General features: G+C 44.8%; 1 protein-coding gene across 1 annotated transcript in view; it reads left to right on the top strand.

Annotated features, from left to right (window-relative positions):
- The window catches only part of LOC113460862 (uncharacterized), a 31,716-nt gene extending 13,296 nt beyond the window's left edge, over nt 1–18,420 (top strand). Inside the window, exon 2 of the mRNA XM_074545217.1 lies at nt 11,027–18,420. Coding sequence (XP_074401318.1) covers nt 11,027–11,608 — 582 coding nt within the window. The 3' untranslated portion in view covers nt 11,609–18,420. The remainder of the gene's footprint in view (nt 1–11,026) is intronic.
- The last annotated feature ends 4,017 nt before the right edge of the window (nt 18,421–22,437 follow it).

Here is a 22,437-nt window from a genome sequence, read left to right as displayed (position 1 = left end):
GGAGGTTTGCATAAAAGTCACATTACTTAATTCAAATACTATTAGTTGTCACCAGAAGAACCAAAGCAAAGCTGGGAGTGATCCACAAGTGACTTTGGTAAACTTCACAAAGTGCAAAGTAATTCTCCCCTCTCCCTTTATAGGTATGTGTGTATATATATATATATGGATGGATATATAATTATAATGGCATAATAACAACTATTGTCAGCATATCAGAGCACCTCATACTGAAACGTGACCCTTAAGGCAAGTGACCCTTAAATCTAAATGAAAAGCTTGACCTAAAAGAATCACTTCTTTGCACTGGCTAATTTCTCTGCTCTGTGATCACCTGTTTAAGCTTTCATTTGTCACTGCTAGTCAAGCTCGGATATTTTATTTACACTTGGCTGCAAGCACTAGGCAGTGGTAAAAGCTGCCCATTAATAATGATACTAATAATCAAAACCAAGCAGTAGCCTTGGATGAAAAGTGCCCATGGTCAGAGGAGGTGAGAAAAAGGGCCATACAACCAGCCTCCCACATCTGACTGACAAGAGAACTTACAGTGCTCACTAGCTGGTAATTAAGAGTTTTGACAGCAAGGAAAATGAGAATCCAAATGAATCCTAAATGCTGTGATTCTTGACTAATCATCTCTGTAATGCATCAATAACTTTATTTTGGAGTACCTACCTGAAAAGTGGTCAAAATCTGGTGAAAAGATTATTTTCATCATAATTCATTCTATTCTATTAATCAGGTTCTGCCCATTTACTTTTGGTAACTGAAGAGCAGCACATTTGTCGTGCATGAATATAAACACACACCTGAAGTACTTCTGGAAGATCCATCAAAGCAGAACCCCACAAAAGAAAACTTGTTAATTGGTTCCTGAGTTCCTAGCCTCATTTAGTTGTAAACCAGGCTATACAACACTGAATTTACATCAAAATTGTAAATAAGATATATCCAGAGCTGTTACTGATCTCACCCTCCACTACTTGAGAAAGTTGCTTACACAGGAAAGAAAACTTAGTCTTGGAAGGGAATTAAGGAATCTCAGCAGTAACTTTACACTCTGCACTTAGAAAACTTGAAATTCAGTCCATGAGCTTTTACAGCCACATGCAACACAAGCAGAACTCTTTGCTCACATGACAAGTCACTGCTCTAGCACTGGAAAAGTGCATGAGAAAGTTCAAACCATTATTAATTTCTATTTAGAAAAAGTAATTTGAAAGTGGCACTCACAAACTTTCCATGCTCTCTCCCCCTACTTTTATTAGAAAACTTTATACCTCTAGACTTGCAAGCAGAGTAACTCAACGGTGGAAGCATAGCAGTGACTTGGAAAGAGTTCAGGCATGCACACATACCTGAGTGTGTGCATTAAGATGAATGGAGGCAGGATACCTCACGTTACCTCAGGATAAAGGAATATAGACAAGCAGCAGCAGTGAGTACCTTTCATGCTCTCTACACACTTCTGCCTTGCATTAACTTGTTTCTGTGTCACAAAATAAGACATTTACAGCCAAGATTAAAAAAAAATATTCTGGACCATTTCTTTTTGTCAGAAGGTATTTCAACTATTAATTATGTAGTTCAAAGATGAAGAGGGAGCTAAAATCATGTTGTAATAGTACAAAGCAATGCAAAAATCAGGAGAAGCAGCTCTCAAGGATACTTTTAGATTACCATGGTATACAACTGATCAGCTTATATTAAATACTTCTGAAAGACAGACAGTAAGCTGGCCCAAAGAACCAACAGCATGCAAACTGTGAAAGTCTTCCTGCTAACATAAAGCAGGTTTAAGTGGAAAAAACAAAACAAACCAGTTTCAGTAGACACTGAAAATCACAGGACTGAAAGCTGTGACAAACACAGATTTCTCATTCCAAGACTTTACAGGTTGAGAACAACACAAAGATTTGCCTACAGAGACTGAGGGTGTAAGCCCATAGTTTATATACACCACAAGCTTTGAAGTTGAGAGCATCTTTCTTTTAGTATTCTTAATACAGAGGATCATTAAGAAATAAGAGGCCGCATACAGATTACAACCATTTCAGGATCCTTTCAGGCCCCATGACTACTTGTTACCACACTGTACATTCAAAGATGACACATGCTACTCTCCAAACAAATATCTCACTGCAGCCATGGGTTTGTGCCCATTTGCCTTTCTCCACCTTCCACTTGGCTGAGAGGAGTGAGGAGTTTGGGGCTGGGATCCACCTCTGTTCCTCAACCAAGGTGAGCTTGGTGTCTCCAAGCCACATCCTAGGACTGAGTTTCAGCTACCACTGGCTCAAAGGAGGGAAGACAGAGCTATCCCACTGCCATTGCTGCTGGTCAAATTCTCCCCTCTAACTTGTGCCTTAGTTTCTCTAACGCAAAAGGGATAGTACACATCACACATAAAGGCAAGTAAGCTTATTCAAGACTATAAAAGGCTACAAGGTCTTTTTGATACTGCAACAGCAAATTCAGAAATAACTATGATTTTTCCAGGGCTTCTGAAGCAGAACACCTCACCAAAGGCAAATGCACATCTCGAGATGTGAGCAGCTGCTCCAGAAGAGACAAACTAGTTCCTTGTTCTCCTCTCTCTTTTATTTTTACACAACCTGATTTTGAGGAAAATATTTGGGTTTTCATTACCACAGGAGGGCAGGAGCATGTAACGCTCCTGTCAATTTCTTCTTGGAGACAGCAGAACAAACAGTGGGAGCTGGAATGCAGAAAGAGCCAAGTCAGAGACCCGGAGCGTGATGGAAACTCAGCCCCAGCAGCGGAGTTAACTGCTTGCTAATGAAGGCGTATGCATCCCATCTGCTGACTGCACAAGAGCTGGAATGGTTTCAAAACCAGCCCAAGACAGACATAGCATCAAATATGTGATGTGAACGTTGTGATCCGTACTCAGAAGTTACCCCACGGATTTTGGCAGGGCCGAGTACAGACCCAGACACACACAGGGCACTGAGGCGACAGGACACGAGCAGCGCCCTTGTCACACGTTCACTGTCACTGCCCGGTGAGAACAGGAATCCCTCCAGAGGAATTTGTTTATTCATTAATTCTGATTTCAGGAGAAAGTTCTGGCTTGCACCCAGCAGCTAATTGGTTCAATAAACAGCATCTCAGTTTAGAAGAAGAAAACATGATACTACAGTGAGAACATGTAACTGAAACCTCGATAGCTGGGTACGACTTAGGGCTTCTCCAAAGAGCCACCCTGCAAACAGATAAGTTTTAAAAGACAAGACAGGATACAGCCTAAATGCAAGAAATAACTACAAAGACTTATCTGAAGACCTCTTATGGGGAAGAGAAAAGAGAAATTACTACTGTGCAAATGTCCCTAATGATGACCTAAAACACAGAAAATAAATTTATGGACGAAATGGCATCATGGAGGAAAAAAAAATCCATCTTGCATTTAAATTCTGAATTACAACTCACAGGTATAATATTTAAATTTCTGTTCCCTCCTAGCTAGGCCTGCCACACACATTATGCTATAAAGACAGCTGCCAAACAATTTTTTGAGTATTCCAAAAAGCAAATACATATCCCACTGTGAAAAATAAATATGATTACCTGAAATCTGTGGTTACATCTGCACACTGTCAGAGAGTACGAAAGACCTGAACAGACTTACCAAAACAAAATCTGCTGCACTAACACAAGCTCCCAGGTATTTTCACTAGTGCTATTTACTAATATGAATTTCCCTTTTCATGAAATCGACAATTTTAAATTCAATATAGCCCATGCAACTGCCAGTATTATAAAGTTCTTTTTAATAAGTAATGTTTTTGGTTTTGTAAGTACTGAACAATAGCCATCAGATTTGAAGAACTATTAGAAAAGTAATTGTCACAATTTAACATATTAACAAGAACATTTGAGCTGAGGTTTCATTTAACCCATACATTCCTTCAATAAGGAATTTGTGCAAATCACTCCAAATTATGCATATTATCCTTGGCTTTAGACCCTTTGATTGTACAGTCATTTTCTCTACATGTACCATTTTTAAAAGTCATGTACTCTAAGTGCTACATCAGAAGAAACAGCAAAATGGGATTTCATGGTAAATCCTTCATATTCTGCTACGATCAGCATTTTGCAGGACTACACAGATGAATTCTCTGTTAGCCCTCCACTTCCTTGTTTAGGAGGCCACTTTTTGCACTATTTCTTTTTATAAAGATCTATTTTTGACTGCAGTGGACTTTTGTTTACATTTTAAGCCACCTGATGCCTCCAGGAGACATACAGTTTGCTAGTGAAGTCATTTTCTCTCTGCTGCACACAGTAACTCCATGTAACTACATGCTTCTAAACAGGAGTTGGTATTTGCAGCAATCTGCAAAAGACTCCTGGCTGTGCAGTTATCCCTTGGAATTAAAAGAAATGCACAGTTCTGCTTTTCTGCAGCAGAGGGGGAAGGGGAATATAACAAAGCACAAAACTCCAACACCACAATTTCAGAAACACAACTTCTCATCTAATGAAGAGAATAATTGCTCCATTTTTTCTTTGCCTTGGTCAGCTGCAGGTTGATTGGGGGGGTGTTGAGTTGGAGAGAAGCACTGAGAGAGATTACAAGGTGTTCTTTTTTTAATGAGGATGCAATGATGCTGGATTAGGTCTAACACAAACAAAAAAGAAAGACTGAGTCTGAACCTTTCCACAGCACAATGCACTTTATTCAGCACCTGCAGTTGCACTGAACACAGAGCTTTAACTAATTATCCATAGATTTACTACAACCTTCACTACTGTGCAATATAAGCTTTGTGACACACTGAATAGGTTTCTTTTGTTTATAAAAGAAAAGTCTATGCAACAGTTAAGAAACAGTAAAAAAGAGCTTTTGGTTTTTTTTCCTCTGAGCCTTTTGACACATGAGTATTTCCTCCCAGGACAATTCTCAATAACCACGATTAATGCTGTGCATTACAAAACAGATTATAACTTTCAGCATCAAGAAAAATTTACAACAGTCAGGAATCTTATTATACAGGAGACTGGACAGTTCACATGCTACAACTACACAGTCACAGGACAGAAGCCTCATAACAAAGAGAAAGCAAAATCCCCTATTTGCCAAGATTTAAATGGCTGGGGCACAGGCAAGAGAAAGGAAAAGGGAGAAATCTGACTCCCCACGATCATTGCTGCACCTCAGCTACAAACAAATATGGGCCCTGGTTGTTTTGGCTGCCAGTCAGGTATTTCTTCATAAAAGTAACAAATATACTTACTTTTCTTCCCAGCCAAGACAACATGCCAGACCAATGGATTGTTCTGACCATTCAAACTGTCATGAAATAACTCTTCAATTTTTGATTTATTACTAATTCCTATTAGGATGGAGACATTGCAACCACAGATCTAAATACAACTGTAAATCCTGAGGTGGTTTTGCCATATTTCTTGATGTACTAAACCAACATTATCTGTAATATCTAATAGATAATTAAAATCCATATATATCTGTACATTAAGTATAGATGCACTATAGCTTAGTGTCCACAGGTATTGGGGTTTCAAGATTATTTTTATTCTTTCACTTAACATTATTTAACCTTGCATTTTCATGCCCATCCCTATAGTTATTCTAAACTTCTAATAGACACAATTTTTTGACAGGATAAGTGTTAAAAGTACTGTATTATAATAATACATATGTTGTTTGCAGCACTACACAGAATACTTCACATGCAAGTGAATCATCCATCATCATATAGAAATCCTAGGTAAATTTAGGATTCCTACAATGCTATCAGTTACTGTTTCAGAAAACAGTTTCTGTAATTTTAATTCTTAAAACAAACTCATTCTGCATATCCTTAACCTGAATAACTCATACTGCTTCAATACGTGTGCAAACAAGTGGAAGAGTGACCAGCTACTAACATCGGATATATTAAAAAAACCCTAACATGTGATTTAAACATACCTTTCTTGCTGCAGTTTTCACACACTAAAACACATAAAACAGAGTGAACCCTAGGATTAAAACAAATTAGCCAAAAATAGAAATACTAGTTTCATGTACTATCATTCCCAAAATCTGACACATTGCATCAATAAAAAGTCTATAGCCACAAGAAAAGCTGCACTCTCTGATGATTTTAAAAAGTCTCTGTGCATCTATTAATCACTAAGAGTCAAGTACGTGATACTAATCACTGCTCTGTTAACAACTCTGTAAAGCAAACTTTTGACAGACAGGTGATGGCAATCTGCCACCGGTTCCCAAAAAGAGTGTCTGCTTTCAGTCACATCCCTGTATCGACACTTTCAGTAAGTCAACAAATGTTTCAGCACCAAAACAACAGTGGCACAACGTTTCACATTCCTTATGTAGGAAATATTCTCACAGACCTCCATAGGATTTCTGGAATTAACGCAAAACAAAACCTCAAGCAAACATGTTTTGCAACCCCAAATATAGTGAGTTTAGAAATAGTTGGTGAAAAACTGCTAAAGCTTGAATTTTTTTTGCCTCCAAGTGCATGTATCAACCTGTGGGCTGAAAGGAGTGGGAGACTAGAACATAGCTAAGTTAAAATTGCACCTCATCACAAACAAGCCTCACTATTTAATAGGGATGCACTTCAGAACCCCTCTCCAAAGCAATACCAACCACGAACAAGATCTGTGCTACAGAAAGAACCTATTTTAAAGCCCAGCAGTCAAAGCAGTGAGTGAATTGAGATGTGCTGCAATATTTATGCAGCCATTCTAATGCAAATGCGGAAGGTATTAGAAAGGCGATTTGCATTGGTGCACAGCCCCTCCAGTCAGCGCACAATGCCGACAGAAAGAACAATTAGGATGCATGCATAACAAAAAGCCTCCGACCACAGGGAAGGCAGGTCCACTGAACCGGATACAATATCTACGGGACCCACAGGGCTCCATGGAAATCCTGCCTGCTGGATCGCAGCGCACCTCGGGCTCACAGCCGGAATGCGAAGCGTCCCTGGGCACAAAAGCACGGAGAGGATGAGCACAGCAAAGGTGAGAGCAAGCTACAGCCAACTCCATGCGGGACCAGCCTCATGTCTCACAAGAGAGCACAGCTCGGTCCCCAGGGCTGCTCATCCCTGCAAACCCCCCACCGCTGACACACAGCAGCAAACTTTCAACTTGGCTCAAAAATAGTACATAAAAATCGGGGACGTACTTTCCTGTGGCAAAAAAAAAAAAACACCAAAACTCTCTCCAGCACTGATTGAGTCAGGCGTGCAAACCAGGATCTAATGCACATCCACTCTGAGAACAGACTGTGCTTTTGTAGAGAAAGCAAAAAGCAAACTAATAGACTCAAGTATTTACCTTTTTTTTTGCAACATGTACACCTTAATGTAAAACAATACTAAAACAACCAAGTACAAAGACAAGCCAGATTGTTTTAAAAAGTTCTTTGACCGTACATCCTAGTATTTATCTACACCAATTCACAGCCTCTTAATATATCCTCACAGCAGTCAGCATGTCGGCAATTATATGACGGGCTCTGTTCTCTCATTTCTCTTCTAGAGCAATACAGATAAAGAACCTCTTAAACTGCGACAATCTTAAAATCACCACACGGCACAAACTCACTTTTTTTAAAAGTAATTATAAACTGTCCATAATTTCTATACAAAAGATACATTACCTGGAGGTTAAAAATGGGAAAAAATCTTAGTAATTAAAATTCCCTTTTCATCCAGAGACCTGGATATCCTAAAAATGCCTTTATTGAACCAAATTTGATGTTGGAGAATTCCCAGATTTATAATGGTACATGATGTGTTTTTCGCAACAGAGTCAAGGCAAAGCAATGCAGCAAAAAAGCGAATTAAGGTCAATGGCTAATACAGCAAACATTACCTTGCTTATTATATTAACCTGTTACCTTTTGTCCATTTTGTTACACAGCAAGACCACTGTATCAAATAGACTAGACCACGTCGGCCAGTACAGTTTCCAGAAAACGAGAGTTCTTTTTATCTGTACTATCAGTTGTAACTGGCTTTTTAATCTCTACTGCATCCTCCCCAGCCCTCTCACACACGCAAACCCACCAAAAAGCGAGAGGCAGAAATATCTCCTCTGAGATGCAGTTGCATGCAGTAAAAATGAATACAAGGTATTACAACAACAGAGCGAGAAGCAAGCTTCACTTCATTTAAAAGAGCAACCACTGAAAAATAAAATCCAAAGCAATGAGCCTTGAAGCGTTCTGGGTGGGAGATGCCACTGGCCTTGCTGAACAGGAGGGTATGGCGGGCTGGACATGAGGACATGGCAGCAGCTTTTCCTGCACCCAGGAATGGCACAGATACCCCAAACCCAGGTGCTGGGGAGGGCAGGGGCAAGGCAGGCACCAGGACAGCCTTCCCAGGGGCTGTGGTGGGACACGGGAAGGGACAACTCTGCCTTCCCCTCCTGCGCACATAAGTTTTCATCTTTCCTCAAACACGAAGGAGAATCTGCTCCTACAGAGACATGGCTCCTTCCTAGCACCCACCCAAATTCTCTACAGTGGTGTTTTGGAACCACTGAGGTCTCTTAAGGCAGTTTTATTTCCTTGCTAGCATACTAAACCCTCCCAAAACAGAGCTTTGTTATTTACTGCGTTTCCTCAGCCCTGTGAAAAAGGGATCACAGAATGTGGTCCTTATTTCAAACGTGCAGAAGATGCTTTGACAGCCCTAATTCAATTACCATGCATGAGCACCGTGCCCACACACAAATATCTACATCCACCTATTTCACGGGTGCTGGACACAGCTGCCGGCTCAGGGTGACAAGCCAGGACTGCCACACACACGCTGCTCCAGCAGAAACATGCTTTTCTAGAAAGCCACAGCCAAGTCACAATCAATCCAAGGGGTTCCTAAAAGGCACACGCACAGCAGTGATCTTCCGAGCAATTAATCTCTGTGCACGGGCTAACGGCGCAGGGAGACAGCTGGAGAAAATATTCCTCGTCTGAAGGAATCCCTTCAGTCACACAGAATTCCTGGAGGAGAATACACCCGTCAGTGCGATTAAAGTGTCAACATAACAAAGGAACGCCCCTCCCAGCACCTCCTGCCATACAGATATGCCACGCTGGAAAGGGAAAACTACACCAGGAAAAACTACACCGGGAACTGCAGCTACTCACAAGCAGAACTGCTCATGGACCCTCCCTTGCCATCACCACAAACAAAAAATGCTGAGGATTGTTTCTAGAAAGAGCACACAGAGGGACGTGGAAGAAGACAGCATCCTCTTTGAGGATCCCTCAGTATTCCTCAAAGGAAGGCTGTGGACACAAGGAGAGCTTTGTCTGGAATCATCTTTGTGCATTACAAGGTTACATATAAAATTAGTTTTGCCTAATATACATGCTTTGCCTTGCCACATGTACAGAAATGCTGATGGCCGACAAACAGCCTCAAATTAAAGGAACACGGCTTCAAATTAGGAAAATTATCTCCCATTTTACTCATCCAGAGCAAGGAATAATTACATAGAAAACAAAATAGTGAAATCCAAAACATTCAAGGGGAATTAAGACGATAAGGGTGTGACTAAAATTAAAATGTATGCACAGTAGTGTAATAACAAATTCAAAAGATACTATAAATCTTTCCCAAAACCAGATTAAGTTTATATCAAGATCACCATACAACATATGCCTGAAATATGGCTGTAAATAAGCATGATTTAATTTGACCACCACCTACTTTAAGCCCTTGATTTTATAAACAGAAGTATAACATAATGATTAGTAATTAAAAAAAAAAAAAACAACAAACCAACACACACAGTTTAGGAGGTAAAAAGAACAATATATAAGGTCAAACATGCAAACAAGAAACAGTAGAAAATTAAGACCCCAAAAGTGATTACCAAAACCATCTCAACTTCTATTCTGACAGTCAAAAAAATCTCCACCAAATACTGCAGCAACGACAATACACACAAATACAACTCCTTGATCATTAATATTCTGCCTCAAAAGTCTGCACATGTGCAGAACTCAATGCTTCCACAATCCCATCTCAAAAACACAATTTACAGATTACCAGTACTATTTCAGCACTTCACAATTGTTTTCTCACACACGGTGACGTTTTATTCCGTGTCCATACCTGCTCCTAAATAGGATGGACAAGTGAAGCAGCAACACAGTTTCACCAAACTTCAGTTCTGCTGAATTGCTGTGCAGCTCACGCCCAGTCGCAATTTTAGTCAAGGCGGCCGTTCACCTTACTAAGGTTACTACAGCTTTTGGAGCATTTCCTAGGGAAAGACACGAACAACTCGGTGAAGACGCCTTCTACAGCCACAAATATACGCGGGAAGCTGTCACACCGCTTTTCTCTGTCACACCTCTCTGTTTTAAATACCGGGAAAATCACCTGGCTAGACAGGAAGGCGACGACTTTTGAAACGAGGTTCTGTCTCTGTGGCTCCATCAGAACTGCCACAATAAATACGTGGGGTGAAACAGGAAAAGAGCCTCACGCCTATGCGAGAGGGTGGGGGACGCGCTGACACGGGCAGAGGCAGCGCTAATCATTACCCGCACGCCGGTAATCATTACCCGGAGCGCCGCCGCCACTACACACACGCCAGATCGCTTCAATTTCTCCGTGCCAGCTCCCGGCACCGAGAGCTGGCGGCGAGGAGGAGAGGTGAGGCTGTAAGACGGAGCTTCCTCCTTTCTTTTTGTTGTTATTGTTGTTGTTGTTGTGGCGGTCGCTGCCATCGCCCGGCAGCCCCTCGGCCGAGCCCCGCGGGGGCGATGGCCGCCCCCGGCCCGGCCCGTTCCGCCCCACCTGCGCCGGGCCCCGCGGACCGGGCGGGGCAGCCCCGCCGAGGCGGGCACGGACTCCCCGCCGGCCGCCCCGCCGCCCCCACCTGCACCCCGGCCCTCCCCGCCTTTGTGCCCGCGGCCTCCCGCCGCCCCCGGCCGCCGCCCGCTGTCAGCCGCCGCCCGGCCGAGCCCCCCGGCCCGCCCGCCCCGTACCGTGCGGCTCCGCCATCCTCCCGCGGCGCGCTCGGCACCCGCTCCGCGCCCGGCCCTGCCCTGCCGGCCACCGTCTGTGCGCACCGAGCCGTCACGGGACCGCCCGCCCACGGCCCTCCCGCGGCTCTCGGGGCGGGCCCGCCGAGCGCGGACACCGAGCGCTTCCAGGTTACGGCGGAAGCGCCGCGTTGCCCGTGGCGACGGCGGGAGCGGGGCCGTGAGGGCCGGAGCCCGGGCCGGCTCCCCGCGGGGCTCGGCACGGCTCCCCTGCGCTGTCCCATGGCGGTCCCCGGGTGGGTGCCCGGCCCCGCAGACCCCGCTGAAAGCTGCCGTCGGGCCAGCGCTGCCGGGATGTCCCCGGTGCGGAGGGCAGCCCGTAACTCGGTCGGTGACCCAGTGCCGTTCATTGAAGTGTTACAGCAAACAGGAGGTGTTTTCCTGCCGTTCCAACAGCTGCATGGCGAGCTGGCCCCAGCGCAGCCAGGAGCGGGAGTTCTGGAGGGATGGCTGCTGTGGCGCGGCTCTCCTCAGTGCTGGACGCTCAGGGCACAGCTCCTGCTGCAAGGCGCCTTCAGCCGCTGAGGCTCCGCCAAAGAAATGGGCACGGGCACCGCGACATCCCCGTGTCTCCTTTTGCGACAAAATCGGGACCATCCGCAGCTGGCAGCCAATGTAACCTCGGACCAATGTGCTGACTCTTCTTCCTGTAGCAGACAGCTCAGGCTAAGCCCAAGCAAGCTGCCTTTGCAAGGGATACCAGAGGGTGACACCTCTGTGTAGACAAATATACCCAAGTGTGACAGAGCACCTGCCATCAGTCTCTCTTTCATTTAGGATGGGCTTTAAAAGCAAGTTCCTTGACGACTTTTTGTAACAGATCTTTCAGTATTTTGCTGAGAAAGGTTTAGCTTTCTGATGCTAAGTTCTCAGGTGGTTGCAATCAGTTCCCCTTTCAAGCCTTGATGGATTCTGCACTGCAGTAGCATCTCAAATTTATCATTTCTAAATACGTTCAAATTAATAGGAGTCTACTAATTGATCTCAGTACTTGCTAGTCTGGACTGGGCCCACAGGCTCACGTTGAGCAGCTACTTCAGCAGAATCAAAACCATGAGTGGGAGCCACATCAGATAGTCAGATCTGAGTATCTGCTGATTTCCATGAGATTTTTTACAACTTTTGGCAATCATCTGGCTGGTTTCAGCAAAACAAGGCTATTCACATTCAATTATCAAATACCAAAATTCTGCCAATTGCCTTTGTCTGAGTCTTTGGCAAACCAGACAGTTCAATGTGGTTATGTGGGCTTTTACTAATAAATGCTGGACAGCATTAAAAGCAGAACTGGATTTTTAGCATATTGGGTCACAAGACAGAAACCAGTTGAAATTTCCTAGTGGCAACATTTCTTACAATGACTGGATGTTTATTTGCTGTTATTAATCAGTAAAACTTCATTGTGGACTGTGCAGGATCCTCTACAAGACATGGAAATACACACTGCCTTGAGAGCTTGGAGTCCGAAAAAAATGTTTCTTGTGTGAGTTAATTGAACACAGTCATTTGCATTAAAAGACTGTAGTGTTGTAGGGAGGATCTGAATGTTTTGTCATGTACCTTTACATTTCTCAGGCCCTTTGTGTGCAAAGTGTCACTGCCCAGTTGCCTTAACATTGAAATATTTACCAAGGATATGTGCTGCACGTACTCTGGTTCTGTTGGAGAGTCTACTTCTGCTTCCACTCACTTTGCTTTAAAAAAAATATTACTTGAAATCTAAAGAAATGTTACTTTACACTCTAGTATAAGATTTGTTCTGAAAAGCTGATATAAAGCAGAGCAGGACAATTGTCACAAGAGATAAATCAGCCAAGAAATTTACACTGCTAACTCCACCCTTCTGCTGCAAATCCTTAAATGTGTCATATGAGATTAGACTGATACTATGGCAATACTTGTGCCAACAATCAGAACTAACAGACATTTTTGCAAAGGCAGAATTCATGCATGAAAGATTTGTTTTTAATCTGCCCAAATGGAGTAGGTAAATTTATACCCTCCTACTGGATGCTGGAAAGCTCAGCTTGGAAAGAGTTGGAAAGCTCCAACCTACTCCCAGTCTCCATCAGCAATGTTTGTCCCCAGATCTCATGGGCACAGACCTGTCCCAGAGCAGAGGGTGAATACAGGAGCTCACAATCCTTACAAGAATTAGTGAAGGGTCTCTCAGGATCAGGAGACTGTCGTCCCAGAAACCCCACAGGACTGTACAAGGGCCATTGTATTGCCATCCACACTGAAATGAGCAGGAGGAGAAATATAATTAAAGAGCATTTCATAACCTGCATGGTTCTGAATAAAGGTTTCACTGGCAATTTCGTTTGGACATTGCCTAACTTTTAAAGGCTTGGCTTTGCAACATTCATAGTGTTCCTGTAACACCTGTAGCATTTCCTGTGCTCCTGAAAAGGACAGCTGTTGGTGCAGGCTCATGCAGCATCACAGCCCCTCCATGGGCCATCAGCTGACTGTCCCCACCCTTGTGTGTCCAGCACAGACTTCTCCTTTTACTGAAAGTTACAGCAGCAGTGGCTGTTATCCTCCATCCAGACCAGCAGCAGAGAGGGATGAGTGTTGGAATTTGGATTATTCAGTGGATTCATAAGACCATTCCTGAGGCTATTTAGTATTTACACAGTTGTCTCAAGCATGTTTCTACAAAACAGTGTGATTAGGAGCTAGCTCTTACACAATGAACAAAAATAAAGCAATTAATTAGTTAAGCAAGCTTAAGCCGACCACAAGATCAATCTAGCAACTTCAGAATCATCTTTGACCGAATTCAGATACCTCTGATATATAGTCCCACTTGCCTTTTCTTAATTTAGTGGCTGCCAGACTAATGAATTGACCCTTTCTCCCTTGGTCATGTGGCCTTCTCACTGCCTCCTCCCAACTGTAAAATTCTTGTCATCCAACTGCCTGACAGCCTGCTCTCCTCCCCCAGGCAGGCAGCTGCTGCCTCAGCCAAGGACACTCAGCTCCAGTGGTTTCTGTGCTGCTGCTGCTGGGGCAGGCAGCACAAGAGGCAAATTCTTTGCTGGCTGAGCCAACATGAAGCCCAGCCTCAGGGAAGCTCTGTTCCACTTCCAGCTCTGCAAGTCAGGATGTCCCAGCAGACAGAGCCCGTGGTGCCCCTCTCCACCCACACATCCCCTGCTCTGCCCCATGTGGGGCTGCTTCCCACAGCTCCCCCCTGCTACTCCATTCCCTCCCTGCTGCCTGTGCCCCACCTCCACGCTCAGACTTGGATCACCTGTTCCTTCCCCAGACTGTCCCTCCTTTCCTAATCTCCAATAGGGCCTCCAGCTTTGGTTCCCCACGCCAGGTCCTAGTCCTCTTGTCTGGTTCTTCATGTCACTGCCTATCCCCTTGACTTTCCACTCTCTTCCTTCTTCTTTCCTTCTACTGAAGTTCTCTTGTGCCTTCTGTCTGCCAGTTCCTTGCCAACCAGTCTCAACATAAAACTCTAATTCCCAGTTGTTTGTTTGTTCTTTCTTTCTCTCTCTCTCTCTCTCTCTCTCTCTCTCTTCCTATATCTCAGTCTCCCACTATCATGTCTCAGATCCCAAAATTTCACACTAGATTTTGCCTTCCTCTCATCTACACCTCAGTCTATGTAGACCTTCCTGTCACATCCCATTCCTTTCCCTTGAATTGTCAGTTTACCAGAAGTTTGGCTTCAGTCTCTTGGCCAAGGGTTGCAAGGGGTTTAGTTATTCTGAAGGATAGAAGCATGTTTTGAAGGCTGATGGCACAACAAATCCCACTTAATTTTGTGAGTACCATGCCTATCATGGAAATAGTGAATGCCTTTGTCATTCTTTTCTGTCTCCCCTGCGAATGGCACCTTGGCCCCACTGCCTTTATTATAAGTAGACAAAAACTGGGAAGGCTGGACCACTTGGTAGAAGGGGAGCGAGGAAGGCACAGAAACCAAACCTGGAGGATGCACATGGAGGGCCAGAGCCCTTGTCAATGTCTAGAAGCTGATCCTCAGTGCACTGGCTGACACCAAGCTCTGTCCCATTGAAATCAGACTCTGACCCCCCAGAGCAAAAGCTTCTGCTTGGGGCAAGATGTCTTTGCAATACAAAGAAGGATGCAAAGAAGGGGAACTTCAAGATATGGTTCTCTGTTGAAGGACTACAGTACAATAAGATGTTGCTATTTTTACTGTCACTTCCTTTTATATATTCAGGGCCAGGTCTGCTTACTTGAGTGACAAGAAGTTATTTTTCCTTTTTCTCCAACTGTTTTTACAAAGCAAATGTATGATAAAAGGACAGAGTATCTATGTTCTCAAACACAAGCAGCACGATTTAGGATTTTAGAACTACCATGTAAAAACTCATTCTGGTCCTGCCAGCTTCTACTTTCAACTCATTAGCCACCTATCCATGTCTGTTAGCAATTTTTCAAAAGGCTTCCTAGCTCTTACCAGAACTCTTCCAGGTGGAAAGAGAGGACATATCAGCACTGAAGCAGCACATCCAGAATGTCATGCATGAAGTTATTTTCTTATTTACCTGTATGAGCACAAACTTTTTCAGTATGTGCTGTGTCCTAACTGTCCCAAGGCCAGCAGTTCATCAGTTTGTTGAGAGCAAGGGAAAACTGCAAATCCAGCAGGCTATCAAGCAAGCTAATCTTCAATTATACAAATGGAGAGTCAACCAGTTCAAACAATTTATCTTTCAAAGTCAACACAACAAACAACAGAAACAAGCAAGAGCTTTTTCATTCACAACAGACAATAAACTGTATTTTTTTAGTGTAGCTATTCTAGACAGGATAGTAACAGCTGTTAGAAACTCCTATTTTCCTCTGCAGTGAAAGACAGGGCAAATTAAAGGCTTCAGTTGCCTGTACTTTGAAAGGGGAAAAAGGCCAGAATGAAAACTCAGTTAAACTGAAACAGATGCTGATTATTCCAGCTCCAGTCAGGATAACCATGAAGAAACCAACCTTTCTTGATTTAATTTTCCTTTCTGGTACTTGCAAATCCATTTCTGACATCCCAGGGTAACTCAATAGGACAAAACAGGATCCAACAGGACACCCTGTGCTCTGGTAGACAAGCTTCTCTTAGCTTTGGTCTGCAGCACCTGAATTTCAGTAGGTAGTGTGCCTTCCAAGTGTGCCTAACCACATCCAGGTCTAGTATAACTCCCACAACTAAGGGGCAAGAGAGGATGAGTATTCTCAAAAGTGAGTTTAAATCTACAGAATCTGAGCTTCCTCTGTAGTCAATAAGATAAGCCCAGTGCTTAGGCACTCTGAATCACATTCTGAAGAAATCACTTTTTCCATTGACCTCATGCAGACCCTGGGGAGTTGAGCTTTCCAAGGGAAAAGCCACTTCCTCCCCAGGAAAGTGCATTCAAGTCTAAGTGGCCCTGGGTTCACCAGCTTTTCACATGGCTCACGAGCTGCTGGAGTGCTGTAGGTCTGTGCCTGCAGGTGGTACAAGGCATCTCCTACCATTGTACCTGTTTCCCTTGGCTCTCATGGCAGCCTTCTAAAAGAGGCTGGCACCAGTACTGTGGTGTGGTGTGGCTTTCATTTGCACTGCATGTTGTTTCATGCCTCCAGAGATCCCTGCAGATTAGTACCAGGCTGACTGGAATGGCATGGTGCGCAGGAATGCGAGGGCAGCCCAAGCTTTTCTCTGCTCAGCTTCACACAAGGGCATATCCTGACTCCATTCCACATAAAAGAGGGAGCAGCTTCCACCTCCCTGCTGTCCTCTCTGATCTTCCTGCTCTCAGCAGCCACAAGAGTGGCAGTGTAGCCCCTGCTTGTGAGACAGAGCCTGACCACAGCCAGTTCTTGACTGGGTCATTTCAGCTGATAAAGGTGCAAAGCCGAAGGAAGGAGGCTCACAGTAGCCAAGAAAGGGGAAAGGTCTCAGGCAGCGGTGGCTCCAGGAAGGCAGAACAACTTTATTACAGGCTTTTTTGAGATTGCTGGAAACAGCTCACCTGTGTCCTAAAAGTGGCTGGGAGTGGCAGCACGTCCATGCTGAGCTGTGTGAAACGGCCGCCCCTGCCCAGGCACGTATCACTGCCAGCAGGTTAACCCAGGCCACAGGCACAAGCAGTTTTCCTTGGGATTACAGCTTGTCACTGCTGCCAGCCCTGCTGCCTGAAATGTGGAAGAAGATGAAGATCAGCTGAATAGGGGAGTCTCCAGGAAGACAAACAAACACAACCCTCCTTCGCATTCTCACAATCAGAAAAATATTCCTTAAGAGTGACCCGGGAAGAAGAAGTTGAGTTTGAATAAAATATTTGCCTGTTGGTCTTAATAGCTGCAGCTCTATTATTTTCTCTTCCTCTTCAGAATGCCAGCAGGGATTGAGTGCTGGAGCCAGGGATGTATTTCCTGAAGGGTGACAAACAGCAATAAAGCCTAAAGTCAGTTCCACACTGAAATTCTTACATAAATTGCTCCTTCCTGAAGAAAAGAGATGGCTGAAAAATAAAACCAGAAAGCAGCATGAAATAAGTAATCCTACAGTTCAGTTACAGGAAGTGAAAAGAACAACCCCAAAAGTCAGTCAAGGAGCACACCTGTAAAGGGGGGGTTTCAGCTGAGGATTTCTAAATGAAACCCTGAAAACTAAATCATTCTGGTGCAGATAGATCTTCCAAAAGGACACCATTAAACTCCTTCTGCCCAGAGCTGTGAAAACTAGAGCAGAGTGCCAACAACCCTAATGTTTACTATTATTGTACTAGTGCACCAGAGCATTGATCTTTGTGTGGGGGGCTGTACAAGAAGAGTGTTCTGATTCAGAGGCTGAAAGCCAAGTGTAAGACCAGAAAAATGACACATATTTGTCACAGGCACAGGGAGCATGAGAGAAGAAAGGCAGCCAGAGAGTTGCCAGGTTTTTTTATAGGCCATACAGACAAGGAGTGTCAGAGAGAGCTCAGAAAGATTATTTTTCCAACACACATTATTAAGAGCCTGGTAGCAAGGACGGGAAGAAGCACAGAGATGTTAGAAATGGCAGCAGGTAGGCAGTGGAACTGGTCATCACAAGCTGATATCCCAGTAATACTCTGGAACAGATGAACAGGGATGGGCTGGGGAAAGATGGGTCTTGAAGAGGAAGGAACAGCAAAGAGAGAAGGGCTAAGAACAGTCCTGCATTGTGAGGACAAGGGCTTGGTTATCCAAGAGTTTTCTTTCCCTCTCTTGTTTCCCAGGGGGAGGAGCGGTGTTTCAAGGGAGAATAATACAATCGTTTCACTGTGTTGAGAGATTTATGGTTTGACTTTACCATGTGTTAAAATATTGATTCTCTTTCTAACATATGCTTGAGATATTGACAATGGTTTTTTTCTCTCTAGAAGACTGACTTCTGCAAACAAAAGGTGGGACTTGATGGTAGGATGCAGCGAGGATGGATAAAAACAAAGTGAGGTAAGAGAAGCACAAGTCTCGAATTTCTTCCACTCAATTAAATAAAGATAGCAAGAGAGACACAGAGCAGTGTGTGGTGGTGAGAAGCTGGAATAATTAAACAATAATCTGACAGACGGTGCACTTACGGGCAATTACAGCAAGCCTCTGCTGGCACTCCAGGGCACGGGGCCAAAGACTTAGGGGATTCAAACCACACAAGTAGAGCAGTAACCTCCTAGAAATGCCAGTGCAGAGCATTTGGCTGAGGAGCCCAGAATGGGACTTACATGGAGCCAGGTCTCTGCGTTTACCAGGTGTTAGCAGGAAGAGCAGCCTGTCAAAAAGCCGTGGCTGTGTCCCTTGGATAATGCATTTCCAGGCACGTCTCCTTGTCTTTTGCATACAGCTTGAGGATCTGCATCAAACTACACCAAACAACAAACTTAAAATAAGTATATTCAGAAAGCTCAACTAAAAAAAAAATCACTTGTCTGTCAACTTCCTTTCAAAAACAAGGACTGGGTTAAACACCAAGCAATCAAGCTTGAGGCTCTGAAGGCATTTGGGATTCCCACAGGGAGCCATGCCAGGCTTTCTGTTCCTTGCCTCACCCCACCCAGTAAACCCAAACCACCTTCCTCCTCCTCCTCCTCTCTCTGAAGCTGGGCTCTGTGTCCCAGGGTCCCACTCAGCAGCTTCAGGGACAACTGCATGAAATCTGCAGGTGTATTTCTGAAAGCACTGGGATGCATTGTTTACCAAATGCTGCCACATGACATTTCTGATCTCATCAGCACATAGAGAGGTGAAACAAGCTCTAGAATTTGAGAAAAGAAGAAAAGAGAGAGAGATCCAAGTGGAAAGCAAACACAGATCAGGTGCTGTGAAAAGCTTCTTAAACTGTCAACAAAGTATTTACTTAAACTCAGAACAGAAAGTCACCTTCAAGATGGGTAGTTCCCATCAAAGTGGCTTTATTTTTAAACACCCCATGTCTGGAGCTGCATGACTATACAGGACTCTGAACCAAATTTTTGCTTTTAAAAGTAAGAACTTGATTCCAGACTTTCTTGTCATATGGAAAACATGAACTTGAAAGGCTTAAAAAGCAGAAGGAAAATAAAAAGCGTTTTAAATGTATAAAGAAAAAACCCAAGCCTCATAAACAAATGGGACTGGCAACATTGCTTCACCTAAATGCTTTTTTCTTCTACTTAGTAGGAGATGTTTCTCAAGACTTGAAATAAGTGTTGTTTTGTATCTGCAGGGCTTTCAGCAAGTGGCTGCCAAATTACGAAACCCTCTGGATTCCAGCAATGCACATCTCTGCTGTCTGCTGCACTCAGAGTATCTGGGAACAGGAGGAGGAAAACAAGCTTATCATTTATAAAATTATTGCTGGTTTTGTGGCTCTGAGGTTCTCTGCAGTGCACAAGAATAACTTGTTTGTGACATCAGTAAAATAAGGATGTGCCACCTAGAGCACGTTGTCCTCTCCATGGATACCATGCTCAGGCTTTCTCAAATAACACTGGGCTCCAGCCCGAGGTCGAGTCTCAGGACTCTGGGAAGCTTCATGCTATGGGGACACAACTTGAGACCTGGGCACAAGGACAGTCTTGTTCTGACTTCTTCAGCCCTGTGGAATGGCACCAAGATAATGCACTGACTCAGCACAGTCCCACTGCAAGTGCAGGGTGCTTTTCCCAGATGGAAGGGTTTTGGCAAAAGCTTCCCAGCTATTCCTGGGAACTGGAAAGGCCCGTGAGAGAAATGAATGGGTGCTTGAGCACATGTCAACCCCAGAGGCCAAAAAGGTTAAAAAATGGGGTATAACTATGAATAAATAGCAGCCTTACTCAAAACTAAACCCAGTTCTGTTTTTAAGGCACTTTGGAAGGTAGGATGTTAAGCTGCATGCCCATGCCTCCCTCCTCTCTCTCATCTAGACTTCCCAGTCATGAAGGTGGTAACTATGATTTTTTTTCCCCAGGAAAGGAAAAAAGGAAGGAGCTGTCTTAAAAACAGACTTACTAGGAACTGTTGAAAACAACCTCCACAATCACGCCTGTCCCAGCGCTATCAGCTTCCTAGATAGGCTGCCAAGCTGGCATTTGAGTAGCTAAGAAAATGGATCTAGTACAGGATGCCAGACTTCTCAGTCACTAAAATGCTCAAGCAACAAACTGAGCTGACCATTGTTTCTTATCACCAAGCAAACAAACCCTGTTGGCAGGAAAACTGCTTTTGGAAAGTGATTCCCTGCACAACTGAGATGGGCTCCAAATGCAAGTGTTCACATAATGCTGGACTCCAGGTGGCCTTGGCACTGTGAAGGACACTGGTGAAAAACCTGGCCTACAATTTGATTTCAGCATCTTGCTTTCACCTCATTTCTGTTGCTCTGCAGGCCACATTTGCTACCACAGGAATAACTCCTGCTTTCACAGTGCAAAGTTTTTAGTCATAACCGGGTATCTTTTATGTTCATTTTTAGCCATTGCCATATCTAAGATGCTGGATCAGTTCTTACAAACAAAATGACAAATATCTACAAATAACTGATCTGCAAGTTGCATGTACTGTTTGAAATCCCCTGGTCTAAAAACAGCCATCATAAAGCAGTGCCTTGTCCTTTCCCTTCCAGGCAGCAAAAAATACTGACTGGCACATGGAAAAGCACATCAGACAAAGGAACTTTTCCCACTGAAATCAGTGGGAATGCTTCTGAGCACTTCAAAGGGTAGAGAAGGATGTCCTCAGCAAGCACATCCCTTTCACAGCCTCACAATGCTGATATTCTGACATGACAGTGGAATATGCGAGTAGGGCCAAAAAGAGCCCATTTCTGTGGTGCCCTGGAGCAGCCCAGGAGAGTTCCCTTTGGCCAGCTCCGCAAGGAGGGAGGAGGAGCCCTGCTCCCAGGCTCTTTGGGTTCTGCCGGCCTCCAACCCAGCATCAGGAGAGACTTCCAGCGAGGTGGAACCGGGTACCTGAGGGATTGTTAGCTTCCTACTCTAGGTTGCCTAGAGGAAAAAGGAAATTGTTCTGGAACAATGCAGACAGAGGCTTTAAATAACTGTCAGAGAGGTGCCACTTACTGGAAGTTAAAAGTTTTATCACTACTCTCCCAGCAAAGCTTGGATCCCACAGCTGACAGGTCCCCCCTGAGCTAGCAAAGGGAAGGAAGCATGCAGACAGCCACCACCAAGGCAGAATGGAAAACAATTATTAGCAAAGATCATTATCCCCCTCATTTTACTCATCCACGGCCATCCCTGTGCATAGCAAGAAGCCAGATCTCAATCCCAGCACACTGAAAGGAGCCAGGTTGGCAGGGTTACCAGTTTGAGCTGGCAATCCCCAGGCGCACAGGCAAGCTCATTAGCAAACTCTAAAATTACAGCACATCGCGGCACCGGGGCTCGCTGGGGCCCGGCCGAGGCCCAGCACGGGTGAATCCCCCCCGGTCCCTCCCGGGTCACACACGCGGCTCCCCGGGGGCTTTCCCAGGGAAGCTGCTCCCGGTGCAAAGATCCCGCAAAGGCGGACCCCTGTGGGGGATCCCGGCGCACTGGCCCGTCCGGTTCGGCGGCATTCGAGCCCTCAGCGTTTAGAAAGACAGCGGCTTTTCCTGCTGTTTACATGTCAAACAGCAGCGTGATTCACAGCGCGAATCCCGAGGCGCTGCCTGGAAACGAAAACCGGGACGCGTACGCCCTGGCCACGCCCGTCTGCCGGACGGTGTTTGGTGGGGATTTTATTTACAGAAGCAGAAAATAAACCATAAAAGCGCCTCAAAGCCCGAGTTCCGCGGCGGGCCCTAGCGGGCGGGCAGGCAGCAGCTCGCCGGGCCGGGCAGGCCCGCGCAGGTGGGACGGCTCCGCCCCAGAGCAGAGGCCGGCGCAGCTGAGGCGGGGAGCGGCATCCCGGAA

This window comes from Zonotrichia albicollis, chromosome 7 (assembly GCF_047830755.1).
Source record: "Zonotrichia albicollis isolate bZonAlb1 chromosome 7, bZonAlb1.hap1, whole genome shotgun sequence".
NCBI lineage: Eukaryota > Metazoa > Chordata > Aves > Passeriformes > Passerellidae > Zonotrichia > Zonotrichia albicollis.
The sequence above is the reverse complement of the archived record's forward strand: the minus strand, read 5'-3'. Positions and strand labels throughout refer to the sequence as shown.